The sequence below is a fragment of the Corvus moneduloides genome, chromosome 1 (assembly GCF_009650955.1).
Source record: "Corvus moneduloides isolate bCorMon1 chromosome 1, bCorMon1.pri, whole genome shotgun sequence".
Taxonomy (NCBI): Eukaryota; Metazoa; Chordata; class Aves; order Passeriformes; family Corvidae; genus Corvus; species Corvus moneduloides.
The window spans coordinates 59,571,206-59,590,876 of record NC_045476.1 but is presented as its reverse complement, the minus strand read 5'-3'; the positions used below and the strand labels follow the sequence as shown (position 1 = coordinate 59,590,876).

The window sequence follows — 19,671 nt, the reverse complement described above, 5'->3', positions numbered from 1 at the left end:
AAGTGTTCTATAAATATTTGAGCTCCAAGTATTTGGCAGTAAAATTGCTTTCCTAGTGAGCTCAAGTAAGTGTTCAGGTTATGTGAACTGTTGGCTGCCTCCTTTTGCCTCATTCAGAAACTAAAAATGAAGTTTTACCTTTTCAGCATAATCAGGTATAACAGAGAGGAAAAGCATACTGCTGTCATTACAAAATCAAGTATTATTTCAAAGAGGTAGGAACAGTGAGATCTCAGGGTTTGGATTTGTGGCTATCTCCTAGTAAAGAATTATATTAGCTGTCTTTTTTTCCAAGTTACGCCAAATTCAAGCGTTTATCAGTGCTTAAGCTGAGTCACTCCTTGGGACTATGAATATGTAAAATGTAACAAGCATATTGATTTGCTCAGTGATTTCCAGTTTGAGGGGTTTTTTTGTTTGGTGGGGTTTTTTTTCCCAAATAAAATGCTCACTAGGAAGGCTTTAAGATGATCATAAAACATTGTCTTATGTTTTAGTGTGTGTCTGGGTTTTTGTTGTTTGAGCTCTGTGTAGTTTGAAGTATATCTAATTTCGAGAACTAAGGATGAGTTCCAAGTTGTTGATAGGGTGCATGCATCGCAAATTAGGTTAAATAAAAAGAAGATAATGAAAATCAATAAACCATTCTTCTGTACGAGCATGTTTCATTGGAGAATAAATTATCTCTTGTTTTACTTATAAATTCATGAACAATGCTGTCAGTATAACTTACATGGTAGGTGGAATAATTATTTCTCTTTCAAGGGTATGTTTTGTTCCTAATTAAACATTAGTCTAAAATCCAGATTTTGTGGAGTTTTGTTAAGGTTGTAATTATGGCTGTTCCAAATTTCTTAGACTTTTTGTTTTTAAAGAAAGAGAGACAGTTTCTGGTCTTCATGGTGATCAGATGAACGTTTAATGAGTTTTATTCCAAGTTCTTGTTTCCACTTAAATTCTTTCAACCTGTATAATGCTCATGAGTAAAATGTTTCTTCATAAGAATAGATGGGAGGGAGCAGAATTTTGTTTGGTTTAGTTTCTGTCACGTCTTGGAGAATAGGACTACGGTTCATATTTCTGTGTCCCTCTTACTTGCCTCAAGTGATTTGACTGAAAATACAGAAGAGCAGTGAGGTGGTTATGTTTGCTTTTGGAAAAATACACTGTAACACTGCATTGTGGTATTTGTACAAATCAGTATTTCTCAGAATTCTGTGTGTATGTTCATGCGTGTGTGTGTGCATCTGCATACAACTAGCTGATCTTTAAGGAGCAGCACGTTTTGGATAATCAGAGGTATGCAATTTTATTTAGTCATGCTTTAGTATTTCAGAAATGGAGGTAAACTTCCTGTTGTAGGAAGTTACATTTGTTGATGTACTTCGTGATTCCCTTTCCTGAGTTCCTTCATTGTCCTACCTTCCTCTCCTTTTTTAAAATCTGAACTTTTCATTAAGGCCATTTAAAACTCAGTATAACTTCTTTCCCCATTTTTTCTGTCTCTTTTGGAGCACTGATGGAACAATTTTGTACACCACTTCTTTATGCTTCATCGTTTAAGTATTTCCCCCTTCATAGTGTAAAGAACAACTAGATATAGAAATGGCTGTGTCTAACCTTGGAATCTTCAGAAACCTTTGGATAATTGTCAGAGTTGATAAATATAATTATTTGGCAGTAGCTAAGTAATTAAAAAGATATTTATAAAATTAAAAAAGAGAGATTGAAAAGAAACATGGTGTTAATGTCATAACAAAAATATTGCCAGTTAATCTGTGTAATCTTTCTCTATCTAAATAATACAAAGAAACAAACAAATGGCCAAGTGGCATATTTATTATCCAGTAATTTCCAATTGATGACTGAGGCATATCCAGCAATCCAACTGGAATCCAGTTTTTCTCATTGTATATGGCAATTAGGTATTGCACAGATGAAATGAAAGAAAGTTTGCAAAACACCTTTGAGAATTTTTACTTCTCTCTAACCTAAAGAACAGTGCAGAGTTACTAGGCTGGAATGCTTGGCTAAAATACGTTTTTCTTGTGGATAGGTCAAGGCTTTAATGTAGTTAGCTCTCGTTAGGCATGTTTTGTTTTCTTCTAGGTAGATTTTTTTTTTTTTTTTGCTCTAAAGTTAACAGTCATAAATGAAGAGGATCAATTCCATTAAGCTTTTTTATTGGTCTGTTAGTTGTCATTGATTTTATGGGATATTTTAATGATGTACACTGGCAGAAAGAACAGGGAATAAGATGTGTCATAGAACTATGAGTTTGTCCTTCTAACCTTACTTAACCTGGTAACATATGTTTAAGAGTCATAATTTGATGTTTAAGAGTCATCATCTATAGTCAAATTGACTTCTAACTGCTTTGGCAATTTCTTTTTGTGAAGTTTCTAGATGGCCTTTGAATGCTTTAGAAATACCTGAAAACCCATCAGTTCTTATGTTCTAGTGCTGCTGTTGGGTTTCTTTAAAACGTGGAAGTTCTTCAAAAACACATTGCTTCCCCTGTAAAGCGTGGACATACATAGGTATTCCAGAATGCAGGCTGGATGTAGTAATTGGAGTGAAGGGCTGGCAATAAATGTGAGATACTTAAAGTAATACAGTCTTATTTTAGGTTTAGGTAGGTTGGTATGCTATGCAGTCATTCTGATATAAGTGGAAAGAATGTAGGTGTATGTCCCTGGCATGGGTGGAAAAGCAAGGCAGGATTACCAAACGTGTTGGAAAAAGTGCTGATCTCCACAAGGTTGGTGAGTAACAATGGTGGTTATGGTTTACATGAAGACTGAAGAGAGCAAACAGATGTGGCATTCTGAGCATGTCCTATCCCGTATGTCAACTGAAATGGAACATAAACCTTCACATCTTGAAAACAAAGGATCCATGTTTTGTAGGTGCAGCATGCGTTATCTAATGTTTTCAAGGTTCTTCCCCTAAAATCTTAGCAGGACTAATCCTTCTTCATGAAGTTCAGTGCATCACTTCTGTGATGCTCTAAATTTCTTTCTGCTCTGAAATGTTACTAGTTTCACATTTGGTGCCTGACCTCTCTTACTGTTAGAGGTACTCTTTCTCTCTGACTTGAGGTGCAGCAGCTGTGGTTTTGTTTATTGTGATTCAGATTTTTTTCTTCTGATACAATTCTGAATTATGGTTTGACTTTAATTTTTTTTTCATATGTTTAACACTTGAGAAGTACACTTGCAGCTTCCATTGATTAGCCTCTTTTGTGGAAGTCGTAAATAATTTTCATGAAATGTGACAGATTGTGGATGCTACACATCCATCAATATTTGTGGTCTAAATGACAGCATTTAAGTGAGATATGAGGTGGTCAAACATAAGCTAAACTTAGAAAAGCAGAATTTCTGTTTGACTGCAACTAGTCTGGGGTGTTTCTGTTTGTTTTTTGAAAGCTTTTGCTTGAATACAAGGATTTGATGTTACAAACCCAAAACTATTCTTCATATAATGTGGATTACAATATATTATAAGCAGCAATTTCTGTGGTTTGAAGAAGTCTACCTTGCTATAATATTGTAGTAACTGCTTATGTTGTATTATTTTTGTAAAGCTTTTTCTTTTTTAAATCTGCCTCTAAGTAGCACATTAATACAATGTTGTCCAACTTCAGTATTGTGCTAGGAACATCATACAGTGCTCGTAATCTAATACTGTAGGTAAAATTTGGGGTCACAGATAGTGTGCCCCTTGTATACTGTGTATATTTTGAAGGATTGTATCTTGACTCAGTTCACCAGGGGCTGAAAGCACCCATGTAGTCCTTGTCTCCAGGGAGATGCTATTTGAGTGGAAGAGAATGTCAAAGCATACTTGAACAAGTACAAAATTTAGGATTAAGTGAATAGATATTTTCTGATTGTTATTTTTGATTTCTGAATAAATCCTCTGCGATATAAGGATTCCCATCTCTCTCTCCTAACAGTCGGTGTTGTTGATGAACTTCAGGGGTTGATTTTAGTTTGCTTTTTGTCCTTGCTATCTGGATCAGTATCTGTGTTTACTAAAAATACTATCAAGCTCATGTATTCTATATATTTGTTTTGTTTTTTAACAGTGTACTTCTCTTCATTGAGAAAGTCACTTGGCTTTTTAGATTCTTGGTATCTTTTCAGTTTATTAAGCTGTAGTTGAAAGGATATGAGCTTATAGTGATCCCTGCTACACCCTCCTGCACTACCAGTAAGTATTTAAACTGCCAAACTGCCTGCTTCTGCATCATCCTGGTGTTCCCCAGATTGTGGAGCAGTGCTGTATTCAGAAAACACTCTTGAAAGATAAATTTTCTGAGAATTCCCTTTGCGATGCTGTTGTTGTGTGAGGGTGTGGCACTATATCCCAGCTGTACTTGGGATATAGTAAAATACTGTAAGAGCAATTTAAATTGGAAAGTAAATTGTAACAGATTGTGAAAGCCTGTGATTTTGAAAAAGTAAAAAATTTTCCTCATTTTCTCTAGTTCAGTAGAAATCTGCAAGCCACTTCAGTGTTTAAAAAAAACCATCATTTAAACCCAACAGAATGTCTTTCACACAAATTCCAGAGAAGATGGTAAGTACCTGATCTGCAAAAACAAGTAATTATTTAGAATGTGGCTCTGTTAAAATGCAGAGCAGGCAGATGCACACACAGGTGGCACATGCGTGTTGGCAGAGGCTCTGCTTTGGGTCAGGAGAGTTAAGCATTGCCTGGCTGAGGGACTGCCTTGTCTTTCACGTAGTTTTAAGTATCTGTTTTAACTTTTCACATTTGATTTTATTCTTTTTTTCATAACCGCATTATCTTCTGGTTTCTTCCCCAGACCCAAACAGAAATGGGTATTACGTGACGGAGTCAAGTAATAAATACATAGAACTCTTAATTTTTAATATAAGAACTTGTTTTTTCTGGGAGCATGCAGGAAAAACTTCAGGACTGATTTTTTTCCGTTTTGCTTTCTAGTCGCCCACACGGCTTGCTGGGCCTTTGGCTGAAGTATTACTGGTGGTGTAAAAATAGCAGAGAAAAAGCCCCACCAAAACCATGGAAAGTGCAGGGCTGGCAGAAAACACAAGAGGGTTGAGTAGGCCTGTGCACACAGAGACTGAGTACATTAAATATTAGCACTGATGAGTTAGGCGCTGGGCTGTAGGCTGTGTAATGCTGTGGCGGTGTGGTGGTTATGAAGGTGCAGCCCATGCTCTAAAATTGCAGTTCTGTGCTTGATGGTGCCATTCCTGGCCTGGTTTAGCTGGAGGGGCCTGGTCTGGGGGCTGCTCTCGGCTCCCTTTGCAGGGCAGCGAGGAGCTGTTGGTTTTATGGTGTTCTCCAAGGTGGTGCCCAGGCTCCTTCCTCAGCCAAACAGAATCTGTGTTATTCATGTGGGTACTACAGAAGTTTCTAGATCCTAGATAGGAAGCAAGAGTAAGGAAAGCTGTGGAGGATCAGGGTTTCCATGCCTGAGAACACGTCCCACAGGGATGTGGATCCCAGATCCTATTTGTCCTGCCGGCTGGGGTTCTGTCTCCCTAGAAGTCTCAGCAGTGGCCCCCTCCCTTAAAAACCCCATGGACAAATTGTTGTTTTCAGTGGTATGGTTTTATTTCTTTTGGACTTACTGTGAAATATTCAGCTGATACCAGTAGAAGCTGTTGGGGAAAAAAGCCCCCAACATAAACAGCTTTATATTTATGTGCCTGTAGCCCTGTGTTTTATATAGTTGATATCCCAAACTCTTCCTGAATTTTAGATGTTTCCATTGTTCCTGTGACTCTCTTGGTCAGGAATTCTGGTGGATAACCTCAATTTTCATAATAGCCTTGTGGCGAATAAGCATAGTAGTTGAGAGTTTGGGCTTTCAGATGCTTCTCAGTCTTTGGGGTTTAACTTTAGCTCCTGCATCTGAGGACAGTCCCCAAACGTCTTGGCTTTGAGATATGGCTGAAAAAGGCCTGCGTGTTACGGTACTGCTCATGTAAGTTGGTGCCAAAAATAATAAAAGGTGTATCAAACTCTATCAAGTCAGAGTTAGCAAGAAGGGATTGGTTGTGTGGTCCAGTGGTTGAGGAAGACAGGTGAGAGAAGTGAATCCTGGCTTGAGGTTGTTGTACAGTTTTTTTAATCTTGTGGTTTTCTAAACTGTCTGCTGAGTGAAACATAGACATGGATACCAAAGCACCGGGTGGGAGCAGCCAGGTGAGGTTTTTGTCAGGCCTCTGATTCCTTATTCAGTAATGTGCATTGTTCTTGTGCTTTGTAAATGCAAGTTTACAAAGCTTTGGTTTTCTGTATTGCTTTTTATTTGTTGAGACTATTAGTGCTGCATATCAGATTCTGAGATTTATTCACGTAACTCTGACACTGCCTAAAGAGTAAAGCAGTAATTTATGCCAAAAGTTCGTCTTACCTGGAGAATTCAGTACAGTGCATTTTTTTTTTCCCCCCCCTTCTAGACACCCAGTTGCTGGGCTGAAGAGGGAGCAGAAAAGAGATCACATCAGCGCTCAGCATCGTGGGGAAGTGCTGATCAGCTGAAAGAGGTGAGAAGTTTTACACAGTGGAGCCTTTCAAATTTTGATAAGCCCAAGATATTTTTTAAACCCTTGCTGTAGTCATGGAATCTGCACCCTTTCCCTCTCCTCTTTTGCTTTTGAAACAGGTTTTACCTCCAATCTAAGAGTTGTTTGAAGAGTGATTGTTATTTTATGCTTGTTGGACTTCCTCCCTGCATACTATGAAGCATTGGCTGTGAAAGACTGGCCAGAGTGAGCATTGAGGAACCAGCTTCTTGTTGCTCGCTTTCTGTTCAGTGTTACCTTAGTTAGCTCTCTGATCTTTAATGCTGCTCTCCTGAAAGAGGCGAAGTGTCAGGGTGGTGTGTTAACATATTCTTGTTTAGAAATTTTGTTCAAATTTTAGGTTGGAGATCGAGAGGACACCACTTTCACAAAAAGGTGTTGATACAGTAATGGTATGAGTACTTGAAATGCACTTTAGTCAAAAATATTTTGCTGTAGACTATAATTGCAACTAGAAAGAACCTACCAAAAGTGAAGTGGATTTGCATCATGAGAAAGTAGATACAGTAAAATGGTCTCCAGCTCAGCTGAAATGACAGTATCTCAGTTTTTGTCCCAGTAACCTCCATTTTGTCCAGAGTTTGAGTAACTAAATCTGTCCAGAACCTAATAAGGGGCTACATTCAGCCTCATGCCGCTGTCAGGAAGGGTGTAGCCTCTCTTCTTCTTCTGCACTTTCTTAAAAAAAAAAAATCCTGCAGCATGTTCCCATGAGGTGTAACTTTCCCTCATACTCTGGGCTTTTTGCATGTTCTTTCCTGACTCTCTGTTGAATAGGACATTCAAAAATGAGAAGAAATGTATAGGTTATCTTAGGAGAAGAAGTTAGAGGCAGTATATATTCCTCTTCTGGACAGACATTGATAGAGTAATTATCAAAAGGAGTAATGCAAGTTTAATTACTCAAATTTTAAAATCACATTTGACAAATACGGAATAATCTTGCAATCCACTGGTGACAATAGCCTCATTTTTAAAGATGAGGACCTGGGCCAAAGGGAGGTTGATCTAAAGAGGTTTTTCTGTTCCCATCTCACTCAGTATCTCTTACGAAACCTTGATGTGTTGGAACATGGGCCTTCAGTTGCCTGGATGACTTCATCTGCAGCTGTGAGGAAGCATTCAGAATCACAGATTAAGTGATCAGAAATTAGTGCAGAAGGAGTTTTGTGTCAGAGAAGTTTTGGCTTAAACCTTACCTATCAGCACAAAGAAATTATAATACAGACAGGAGGAGCATCTGTTTTTCTAGGATAATGTTTCCTTGCTTTTACTGAGAGACTATCCTTCGTATTCTGGCAGTTCCCTATCAACTTGTGCAACAGGCAGCTGTACTTCACCACAGGCCTGTGGCTGTCAGTGATAGTGAAAAACCTTCAGCATATAAGCAAGTCTCTGCTGTTTGATAACAGTGATCCATTGTGCTGGGTTGCCACCCTCTTGGTGTACTGACCACACGAGAAAGATAAGAAATGTGTGGCCAATGTGTTTCACAGTTCCTTTTTCGATAGAATGCATTAGTGGACAAAATAGGTTCTGTGGAAGGGAGTTGTTTCTATCCAAACTTTGCAATGGTTGTTCGCCCCAAAACCGCCCTTGTCTTCTTCAGCTTACAGTTCTTCCCCTTCCTCTGTTTTCCTTTCTCAAGCTACTCAGGACAGTTTTCTTACCTTTTCTAGTTCCTTGGATTCATAACCCAGTGTCATTCTGCATGCATCATCCAGCACTCGTCATCTACCCTAGAGCTCTTACTCTGTTACCTTCCAGCTCCCTGTCAGTTGTGGCTCTCCATTGTTTGGCTTCTATTTTATCCCTTTCTTTTTCCTTTCCCTCACGTGTCAGCCTGTGTGTGGTGGGTGTTAAGTGTTTGTTCAATACCAAGAGTATCTGTGCACTCCCTTTTTTTGTGCCACAGTAATCTGCAGTTCCTGGAAGGAGGAATTCTCTGGGGTGGTTCTATTCAAAGTGTGAAGCCCACGAGAGGCAGAATTGTTAACAAATGCAGCTGCCAGTTCCAGATATCTTTCTTGAACATGTGCAAACTGAAATTTTTGCCAAAGCTTCACCAAATGTAAAGATTCTTCCAAGGGACTAGAAGAGCACATTTGCAGCATAAAGGACCCCCAGGCAAATGTTTGGCTTTTTCATCCAAAACAGTGGAAAACAGAACTATACAGGTAAAAAGCTAAAGTAATGTGTTTTGGCACATAAAATGGTAAAATATCTTCCACCCCCCTTTCATTTTAAATCACATTCTTAAACAACTGTAACACTTGTACTGAAGTCTGATGGGGAGGAGATAGAAGATCAGAATGTTGCATGGTATATATTTGACAAAACTATGGGCAGCTGAAAGCAAGAGCTTAAGTAATGAAAATAAAAATACCACCTTCTCCTGGGCAATTGCTTTTGTTATGTGTGGTGTAGGTAACATTGTTCTGCTTAGAATTTTGAATTGTTTCCCATAGCGTTTGACAGTAAACAAGTAGATAGCTGTTTGCAGTTTCCTTGGGTTGTTTTTGCAGTTTGGATTCATGTTTTCTTGCTTCAGAAATTAATGGGATGGTTTCTAGCATGGTTTTTTTTTTTTTTAATATGTTGGTTCTGTAAACTAGCTAAACACTTGTGTGATAGTTACTGGTTTTGATAAAATAAGATTGAATATGCATTTAAGTTTAAAAAAATTATTTTCTTGGTTAAATTTGAGTACTATTAAAATGAGATACATTTGTTTAATACAACTGGTAGCTCTTTTTTAAAGATCTGTATCGTAAAAACTAAGAGTGAGTGTATAGGTTTAAGATCCCAAGCAAGCAAATGAATTCAGAATTACCACTTTTAAAAAGGATTTCACTTTGGGTAGTAAAACTTACTTTGCCCTTAATTGGGATAGGTATGTGTCAGGATTAAATGTCTAGCACTGAAATAGATATATTTGCTTTCTTGTAGTGAGTCTGTTAGAAATTTAGAAGTCCCCAGCTCTCAATATAAACTTCCCTTTAATAATTTCATAACGAAATCTGCTTTTAAAGAATTTGTTTATTCTGAAGGGCTCTACTACTTGATTTTAAGAAGTCTTAAGTGTAACTTGTCTAAGATGATGCCGGACTGCTTTAACATTATTTCAGTAGGTACATGTCTTGACTGGGAGATGAAGATTGCTATCAGTCTTTATACTGGATACAAACCAAGTAATGGCTAAAAACACTGGTATTTTTTCCCTTTTCAACCTGAATAATTAGTTTGAAATTCTGTTGACGTTGTTCAGGGACAATTTTAGTTATAGCTTACCCTGAACTGGAATTTACCCAGAACTGGGAAAAACCCTCTATTTAAAGCAAGTAGTTTTCGCTTTGTATAGGTTTTTAAAGACATATTTCAGACAGCTGATTTTTCACTTCCCTTAAGCAGCTCTCTGTGCTATATCTGTTACACAGACAGCAACAGCCCCCCATTGGAAGGTCCCTTTTGCTCTTTCAGAGTACTTGAAAAGGACTTGGGAATAAAAGAGAATTGAATATGAGAGCTTGCATGCCTAATGGGCTTTCATATACCAATTGAAAGATTGTATTCAAAGGTTTAGGGTGAATTTCTAATGCTTGTTTTGCTTTTTGACTTACTGGTTAACTCGTTTATTAACAAACATTTAGTGATTGAGGTGGAGCTCACTCATTACCAAGGAGTTTGTGGTTTGTTCAGCAGTAGGAAGTTACCATGTTGTGTAGCTTGAGCTGTAGAAATACAGCCTATTGACTGGTAAATATTAGTGAGCATTTGGAGAGGTACAGTGGGATGTGTCAGGTTCCTTCATATTCGTCTGCATCTAGGTCCCTTCAAAAGGGAAAAACTACCAAGATACTCAGATTATCCCAGTGTTGTAAAGCACTGACCTAATTTGGTTATTTCTCAGTTTAGTGCCATTAGTTATATTAGACTGCATGCATATTACAAGTGGCATAGACAAAATTAATATTATTCATTGTACAGCTTCGAGCTGGAGAAATACTTAGGAAGCAGAAAATATATTTGTAGGGGGTTTTCCTGATTTGTTTAATAATCCTGGATGGTCATTTTATCTTTGACTGACAGTAAACCATTAAGACCAAATTGAAACTTTGTGCCCTGAATGACTTTGTGTAGGTTTCTGATGCACTGATCTTTGTGTTTCCTTGGTGTTCATTGTTGGTGGGGGTTTTTTATAAATTACTTTAAAATAGGTGAAGAAAAGAGTCTTTCCGCTGCATCAGCAACATTGCAGAGAACAGTCACTGGAAGAGCAAAGGCTGAAAATTCTCTTTAATTTTTTTTGAAATGTGCACAGATTTATGCTGTTTTCCCCCTCCATGCAGTCACATGAGAGTACTTGCCAAATTGTGAATTAAAAGATGTACTTTGAAATTCCCTACATATATGTTTACCCATCAAAATGTAGCAAAACAGTTTTCAATAACAAAGGGCATTCGAACATTGGAAGTAGCATTCAAATTGAGTTCACTCCTTTATAAATTCCTTGATTCTTGTTTTAAAATTTGTTTTACTTTCAGCTGTATCCTCTAAGAAAATAGCTGTATTTTCTAAAGGAAATGTTCTGCATGTCTTCAAGTTAGGTAGGCAGGGAGAACATTTGAATTTGTTTACTTATATAATTCACATGTTATGGATCTAAGTGCACATATGCGCAAGGCTAACACTTAAATGTCTTCGACAAGTGGATGCTTTAGGATACACGTGAGATCTTTTTGGGATGATTTACATATGTTCCTTAATATGACTGTGTATGCCCCAGTCATGTTCGTGCTCAGAACTTGGGCGTGTGAGGGAAGTGGTGTCCCAAACCTTTTCTGTTCTTAGCTGCTCGGTGAAAATGGAGTGTTTTGTTACTGCCCTTTGGTTTCCCCAGCATAGCACATGGTTCCTTTCCTGCCACTTCCTTGGCACTATTTTCTTTGAATAGGTCTGGTCTGATGGTGGATCTTCAAGTGCCTGTTTTCCTGATACCACTCACTTGGCACCATTTTCTTCGCACAGCAGGCTCCCTAGCTCATATTAGCTGCATCAGTTGAGTGCCCAAGAGAAAGGATCTGCTGCTTCTTTGAGATAATTGGTAGAACAGGTGCCATCAAGGCATATGTTTCAGATCCTTTTTTACTCCATAAATTGTATTTGTTTTGTAAGAATTAGGGTACCTCATAATTGTCTGTAGATCATTTTGCTTATGTTTGATGCTCTGATGATGCTTCTCTACCTGAGAAGAAGGTGTAGATAAACTTCAAGGAAGCTAGCACAGCTGTCTGTTCCTGTTAGTAGTAGTGACTTTATTTCAGTTTGAGATAAAGAATAATTGGTAATTAAAAGACAATCTTATAGTAGAAAAAGAGCTATTGCAGTGTCAGAATTAGCTTTAGCAAGTGGTAGAACACTGTGGACTCCCCTTGATGAAGAGCTGGAGCATCATTTAGCTCAGCGAATTTCATGTACTCATTGACCCTGCACAGACAACCAGCAGGCCTCTGTCTCCCAGGTCTGCAGGATAAATAAGAAATGGCGAATTCCTTTTTATATGCCCATTGTTACTTTCTCATTTTCTTGTCGAAAGGTAACTACCACATCATGGACAGTTAGGGTCCTGCAAGTTCAGGGCTAAGGATGTATGATCTAAGAAGGCACATCTGTTTCTTCACTGCATTGCTTGTTTGGCTTAAGTGATCGTATCAGCTCCAGATACACAGTCAAATCAACTATTTTCCCTCTTCCGTTTCTCCTCAGTGACCCAAGAAGTCTTTTCTTTGTTAGTGTCAAGAACCTATTGACTGCCAAAATACACATACTCTTGAGGTGGCTGAGAGAACCGTAAATTCCAGGGATCCATTGATTCCTTTCACAGTATCAGAGCTTCAAGGTTTTTGGCTAGCCTAGAGACATACCAGCCTATCAACACTCTCCCATTTAGAGCTTTCACTATCCAAATTTTAGGGTGAGAGGCTATGTCCTCAAAGATTTGCAAGCTTACTTGTGACAGAAATCAGTCAGCCAGACCTCTGAGGTGGTATTGTGTAGTTATTTTTTTTCATAGTGTGCTCCTGAGGAGAACTCAAAAACCATATTTCATTTAAATTAAACAAAATAGTGTATTTAACTTTTTGATTTAGGAGGAAGTGCATGGCATCAAGGAGAGGCAGTAGAAAGGAAGGATTTATATACAGCACTCTCCTTGCTTTCTGATTATTCTTGTAGCCAGCCATCTCTGTCCACAGCAGTCTTCTGATCTGGGCATCATTTTTCTCCTCTGTTTTTAAAAGGGAAGATGAAGATTATTTCCCAGTTCTCCCCATTCTTCAGCATTCCAATGTAAGACACAGATATTTGTAATGTGTGTATATTTACCAGAGTAGTTACCTGCATGTTTTTTCATCTATGGAGTTAGGTTTCCCAATTGCTGTTACTCCTACAGGAAGAAGGGAAAAGTTCCCAACAAACATATGTATATTTTTTAGAGGTGAAATATCTCTTCATACTCCGAAGTTTCTTGCAACATGGTGCTTGAGTTGCACCTTTTATCAAGAGCTTAGTGTCCCAGTTCTCTAAATGTAGCTCATCTGTGTAAGTAATGCAGCTGTATTAGGGCTCTATTTTTCTGGATGTATTGAACACACAGACCCTTTTGGAAGTCTTGAACTGTTTGTCTGTTGTTTAAAGATCAAAGCATTCAGCCATTTCTGAGTAGCAGTTCTCTGAATATGGGTAACGAGCTGTGGCAAGACTTGATATGAAGCCCTAAAGGTAGATTGTTCTTCTGTGAGTGCTACCAGAAGCAGCACAAAGAAAAGTTCACAGCCTGCAGCAAAGCTCCATCCAAACCTCTTCACCAAGCACTGTCATCTCTGACACTGTGAAGAGTGATGTGAAGTGATTCTCTGCCACAGAGTTGCTTTGCAAGAGTACCAATGATATATTTAACTACTTGGAAATAACCACAGAGTGCATGTACTTGTAAGTTGTCACTCAGAAGGAGAGGTTAGTTTCCAGCTGATGTATAAATTCCATGTGCATTCATTCTCCTTACTTGCCCTCAGGTTTTTAAAAATTCTGTCTCTAGCTGAGTTAAAAATGAAATGGGGCCATGCATGGCCTTATATACCAGTGAGCTGAGCATGAGGAACAGTAGGATTTGAGCCTAAGGGAACAAATTATCCGGTTTTAAGGAAGTGTCTGTACCTGTTGTGTGAATTTGCACATAGTCTAAACTTCTGAGACAATGTTTATAGAGGTAAGTACTCTCTTTCATGTAGAAGTTTCCCAGGAGGGGTAAATAAGTAGAGGAATCCCCAAATGAAATTCTTAGGTTTCTTGTTAAGGAGCAGGTCAAATGGATAATGGCTTTAGTTGCATTTGACATTTAAAATATGTAACTTTTGATTAGACATCTTTGCAGCAGACAGTAGGAAAGATAATTCCATCTGCCTGAAGGAATTTGTGATAATTTTGCCTGCAGGGAAGTGCTATTGAATGTATTAAATAAGTACTCAAAGATGAGCAGTGCATTTTGATTGCCAGTTGTTTGTGAAGGCTCTTTACTTTTATGATGAATTACCACTAAAAAATTATGGTTTGGTTTAAGATCAAACAAATTAAACTGTAGGCTTCAAAGTCCCCAGTTTAAACCAGTTAGAGGTTAGAAAATGCTACAAATTGTCATTCTGACTCCTTTTATTTGCATCAGATATTACAGTGCTTGTGTGTAAATGAGGAAATTCACTAAATAAACTAAGCCTGTTGTTGTATTTAGGTTGGCGAATAGGGCAAATACTTTGGAGTATCTGATAAGCAGAAAGAAGCTTTAATGCTCATACTTTAAGGAAAGGCAATCCCATATGCCTATAAAATCCTCCAAAGAGGATTTAAAATGTCCATGGTTCACTTGATACGTGAAGATTTGAGCAGTTACCCATTCGAGAACTCATTCTCACTTGACCTGAACTTCTCTCCAGCAGATTGCCAAACTGCGGCAGCAGCTTCAGCGCAGTAAGCAGAGCAGTCGTCACAACAAAGAGAAGGAACGTCAGTCACCTCTCCATGGCAACCATATAGCAATCAGTCAGACTCAGGTAAGTGGGTAGCTCCTTGTATTAACAGCCTCCCACCTTACCAGGGTTGGCTGAATAGCCTGCTGAGCGTTCCCATCTGTCTTGTGTTCTCTTGTGTGGTACACTGAAATGCTTAAGTCTGATACACTGTACCTTCACTGGAGTTTATCTGATGGTCATCATGTAATAAAAGAAGGGTTGCACCAGGATAACAACTGAAATATGTAATGATGTAAAAGTTTTGGGCATGGCCAGATAAGCCTGTGCTTCCAGGGATACATACTTGCTTCCAAGACTAATCTTTTGTGGTAAACTTTCAAAGCTCCTGTGGAGGGTATTTGCTTATAAGTTTTGCAACCTAATTTTATCTGGGCTAGTTAAAAAATAAAAATAGAAAATAAAGAAAAAGAAAGTACCAAAGCAGGGTGCAGTGGAGGATGCCCAAAGCAGTCATGATCTAGTCATTACAACGTGTCAGCAAAATTGCAACCCACATTACAGTTCTGAAGCTCAGGTGAGGTTCAATCAATGCCTTCACAGACCTTAAGCCACTTGTAGAAAGCATTTAAGCATGGCTTATTTGGGAGTGCAGATATTTGAGTCCTGATTACATTTCACCTATAGTAGTTGATCCTTAACTTGGAGTGCCTGTTACTAACAGGCCACTCTTTGAACATCTGAAATGTTGGTTCTATCATGGTATTTCCTGAGTACCTTTTTAGCTACCGGGTGTTCTATAAAGCAGTTAGTTACAGCAGCTGGTTGAGCTGTAATGGCTGATTCCTTACATTCCTTCTGTAGGGGTAAAATCTTGTGGTCAAAACCTAATGCAGTGAAGACAATAGGAATTTCATACTTTTTCCTGAACCTGTTATGCCTTTGTAACAAAGGGTCCTGCAACATTTTGCATAGAAAAGCATTTTGCTTTACATCTCAGAGTAAGCTGTTGCAAGTACCTATGCCATTATAGTCACATAGCAAACAGTCTTTGACACAGATTGAAACCCACCTAGGACATACGCTGTGAAGAAACATTCTTTAGTACTTGGAGCTCACTTTGTCATTGCTCATGTGACATTTAGATTTCTCAGGAAGGTGTTCTCTGATAGAGCCGTTCTGCAGGCATTGTGTTTTGGCAGTCAGAGAACGGCTTGCAAATGACTTGCACCTTGGGAGCTGCACGTTGTGCAAGATTCACTTGATAAGAACTCAAAAAAAATGTTTACGTTTTGTCTTAAGCATCCTGTGATTCTGTGAGTAGGAGGAGAACATGTTGATTGACATGTGAACACGGTTCATGGCTGTCAGTGTAGCTGCTGCCAAGGTGAAGCTTTTAAGGTTGACTGTGCGAGATGTGTGTGCATTCTTGTGAGTGTTTCCTGTTGGTAACAGAGCTCCACTCGACAGGCTTTTCTGAAAGCCATTTTTTTACTTACTTACATGCTTTTGTCTTAAGATGATTTCTCTTAAGACCTTTGACATAAAGTTCTGAGAAGCTATAAGCTAATGAAATTAAAGGTTCAGAATGAATGTTTTAATTTTCATTCGCTAAAGCCAACCAAAAGAGAGTAAAAGTGCATTAAGTGAATATTTCAGTTGAGTCATTAAGCTTTAGGAATGTTATGAAATGCCTTTTGGATCCCAGTTAAAACATTAGCATCAGGGCCCCACACGCTCCCCGTCCCCCTGCAGTGTAAACTGTAGTCTGTGCCTCTGGAAAGTACATACACCTGTCTGCTTACTACCAAGTGAAGTCATAGAATGCTTTGATTATACAACTCTTCTTTGAGTTGAGATGATACATTGGGTTTTTATTTATGCAGGCATTTGTTTTTATTTAAATTCACTAAGTAAAGATGATCTTCTGGATGGCAAAATTAATACACAGCATCTTACTTAGTAATGTTTTTAGTTTTGGTCTCAGACTTGTGCCTTTATTCTGTTTTCCATCTTTAAATCATGTTACTGTCTACCTTCTAGGCTTGTATTTCCAGATCAGTCCCTATGCCACTGTCAAACATTTCAGTGCCAAAATCAACTGCTTCACGTGTGCCGTGTAATGTAGAAGGAATAAGCCCTGAACTGGAAAAAGTATTCATTAAGGACAACAGTGGAAAAGAAGAAGTATCCAAGGTAAGCGTATAGTAACATGTTTATGGTTGTTATCTCTTTGTAATCTATAAACACCAGGAAAACCTTCCTCTTGAGGACCCTTCCTTGTGGCTGAAATTACAAATAATTTTCTTCAAAGAACTGTTTGAAAACTTTGTTTCAATGTTTTAGCATGGTGGGGTTTTTTCATTGTTGTTGTTGTTTTTCTTTTTTATTTTTAAAGGGCTTTTGGCCAGACCTACTTTGTTTAGAATGCCCTTTCTGTAGAGAACTTGAAAATTTTTGTGACAAATACAAGTGTTTGAACATTCAGACACTTCAGGCTGCAGTAATAAGTAATAAGAGATCAGGAGGTTGCTATATTTGCTTTGTTTTGCACTCTTTTTCTTGAGCAAGATGTAAGTTCCCAGTGCTATGCTCTCTTTTTTGGTTTTAATGCTTTTTTTCTCCATAAACTGAATGTGGACCATTTTACTTCCATGAAACCTCTGTAGTCTGTCATGGAAGATCTCTGTGTGGGAAATAGTGACAAATGGGGCAGCTTTGCTTTGGAGCCATTGGACTTGTCATTGAAGAGTTTAGTGCTTGGATGACACTTAAAATGTGGAATTCTTGCTTTACAGCCACTGTTTCCTAAACACCCAGTGAAAATTTTCTGCTGTGGAGTAAAGTACTCCACCGTTTTTTCTAATCTTCTCCAAGATGTAGGTGCTTTTCTCATGAATGGTCATGTAATAGCAATTCAGTGTACGAGTCAAGCTATAAAACTTCAATCAGAGGTTTAAGATTCTGAAAGCTTGTATTTGCAGTTCTTCATGTCATTAGTAAACTTTAAAAGTTTGGGAGTAGTCTTGGCTTCTCCAGACACCTAGTTGTGTGGAAAAAGCAGTCTTAACAATGAAATACTGTAGTAGTTAGTTGTACACTAAGTTTTCTTTCCTAAGGGTGTCTTATCCCTTTAGAAGAGGTGTGTATTATAATGGGAATAAGGAAAAAAAAAAATCAAACATGCAAACTGAAAGCCCAGCTCAATAAGCCTTGTTGCAGCATCTCCAAAGTGAGTACAAAAAGGTGTGTATTGTAGTGCCACCACTGATGTTGCTATGGCTAGGGTTTTAATCTCCTACAGTTGGAGGATATTTCATTTATCTGTCAGACAAATCATCCTTGTAAATGTTGTCCTTGGGTTTTAACAGCTTATTGCTTGGGATGCAGAGCTCTCCTGCATATGTTACTGAATGTACTGACTCTGATCCAGCAAAACAGTTAAGCACATACTTAAGTGCATTGTTGGATTTGGGCCAGAGGTGCTCAGCAGTTTATGCAACCAAGGCAATAGTGAACCTTTCCTCCAAACATTCAGCTGGCGAGAGCTTCAGACACAAAAGAAAGTCATAAATCAGACATTGCCCTTGAAGTCAAGTCCATCTTTGTGGGCAGAGGGTTGTTTCCTGCTATGTAACTGTTAATTTCTGTGAAGTCTGGTCTTGTGGGACCTGTAGTGGGACTCCTAGCACTGTCTTTGAGATTACTAGATCTCAGTTTGCTTATGGAAGATCATAACAAGATCATAATTTACTCAATCTTACTGCTGGTGAACTTTCTCCTAATAAACAACTTAGCTGTGTTTTAGCCTGGAGGAGTTGGGGCAGCTAGGTTAAGCATTAGGAATTACTGAACAAAAGATAAATCGTAGGAAACCAAACTTCACTGGTTTCACTGCTAGTGAGCCTGTTTGTTTTCCTTTGAATTTTCTGCCATTCTTTCTTGCTGTAACGTTTTGTATTTTTAGAAACTGTTTTAAAAGCACAGTCAAAGATAGTTTGTTGCTTTGGAATATGTCTTCTGTCTTTACTCATTCTGACTTAATTCTGTTGGTTCTTCGAAACCTTTTTTTTGTTTTAACATCTTAATGATTCAAATTGTAGTTATAAAAGTAAAAAAACCCCACCACTATTGTGCTGTCCTGTTATTTTTGTGTTTCATAAAGATAATTGATGATTAGTAATGTCTTTGTGTCATTACCTTTTAAAAATCCAATTGACTATAAAGTTTAGAGGATTGCAGAGTGGTCAAAATATTAAAAAAATTTCATTCTTTGCAGTTTAGCTATAGATGTATTTTTTCACATAATTCATCTTGCTTAGTTAGCTGAAGGTGTTTTCTTTTTGCTCTCATAAAAATAAGTTGTCCTTATTGAGTCACTTCAATCACCTCTTTCTCCTCAAATTTATTAATAAACTTTTAATTCATGTTCTAATGCTTAAATTATAAATGTTTAATTTATTCAAAATTCTTGGATATATTTTGCTTCCTTTTTTTATAACCTGCTGATTAGCTCTGACAAGGTGTGATGGTGTGTCTCTGTTCTCACCATAACTTTTAAGATGGAATCAGCTTTTTTTGAAGTTGTTGCAGGCTTTTGTCCTTGTCCCATTGTGACTCCACAACACAAACGTTGGAGACTGAGGTACAATAAGATGATGGACTTTTTGTAGGGATTAAGGGATAAGAGGTGTTCCCGCTTATGGAACACAAGAGTGAAAATCGCAAAAAGTGCCCTGTAGCAGAACACGGAAGTGTTCATAGGCCTCCTGTTAGGAAAAACAGTCTACTGGAACTATCAAGTATACAGAAGTAATTAGAAATAAAGACATTTTGATGGACTGTCACACAATGTAAGTAAACTGATTACTGTGTTCCTTGTTTGATTTTTAATGCTGCTGGAAGGAGATGGCAAGGTGGTTTTTGTGTACCCATCTGGAAACTTAATCCTGTAATAAAAGGACTTTTTATTTTGCACAGATGCAGAGGATCCTCACTTAAATCTTCATAGCCTTCATCTGAAAACTCTGTTTTTCCCAAGTGTTCCTTCCTAGGAT

General features: G+C 38.1%; 1 protein-coding gene across 4 annotated transcripts in view; it reads left to right on the top strand.

Moving 5' to 3' along the window:
* The window catches only part of GLCCI1 (glucocorticoid induced 1), a 54,359-nt gene that overhangs the window by 21,891 nt on the left and 12,797 nt on the right, over positions 1-19,671 (top strand). For 2 of the 4 annotated variants that reach the window (XR_004240659.1, XM_032111288.1), the window contains exons 3-5: positions 6,468-6,554; positions 14,582-14,698; positions 16,658-16,810. Coding sequence is in view for 3 of the 4 variants with exons in the window: in XM_032111288.1 (XP_031967179.1) it covers positions 6,468-6,554; positions 14,582-14,698; positions 16,658-16,810 (357 nt within the window). In the remaining variant the exon portion in view is untranslated. The remainder of the gene's footprint in view (positions 1-6,467; positions 6,555-14,581; positions 14,699-16,657; positions 16,811-19,671) is intronic. The other 2 variants (XM_032111299.1, XM_032111310.1) reach the window with 2 other exon arrangements.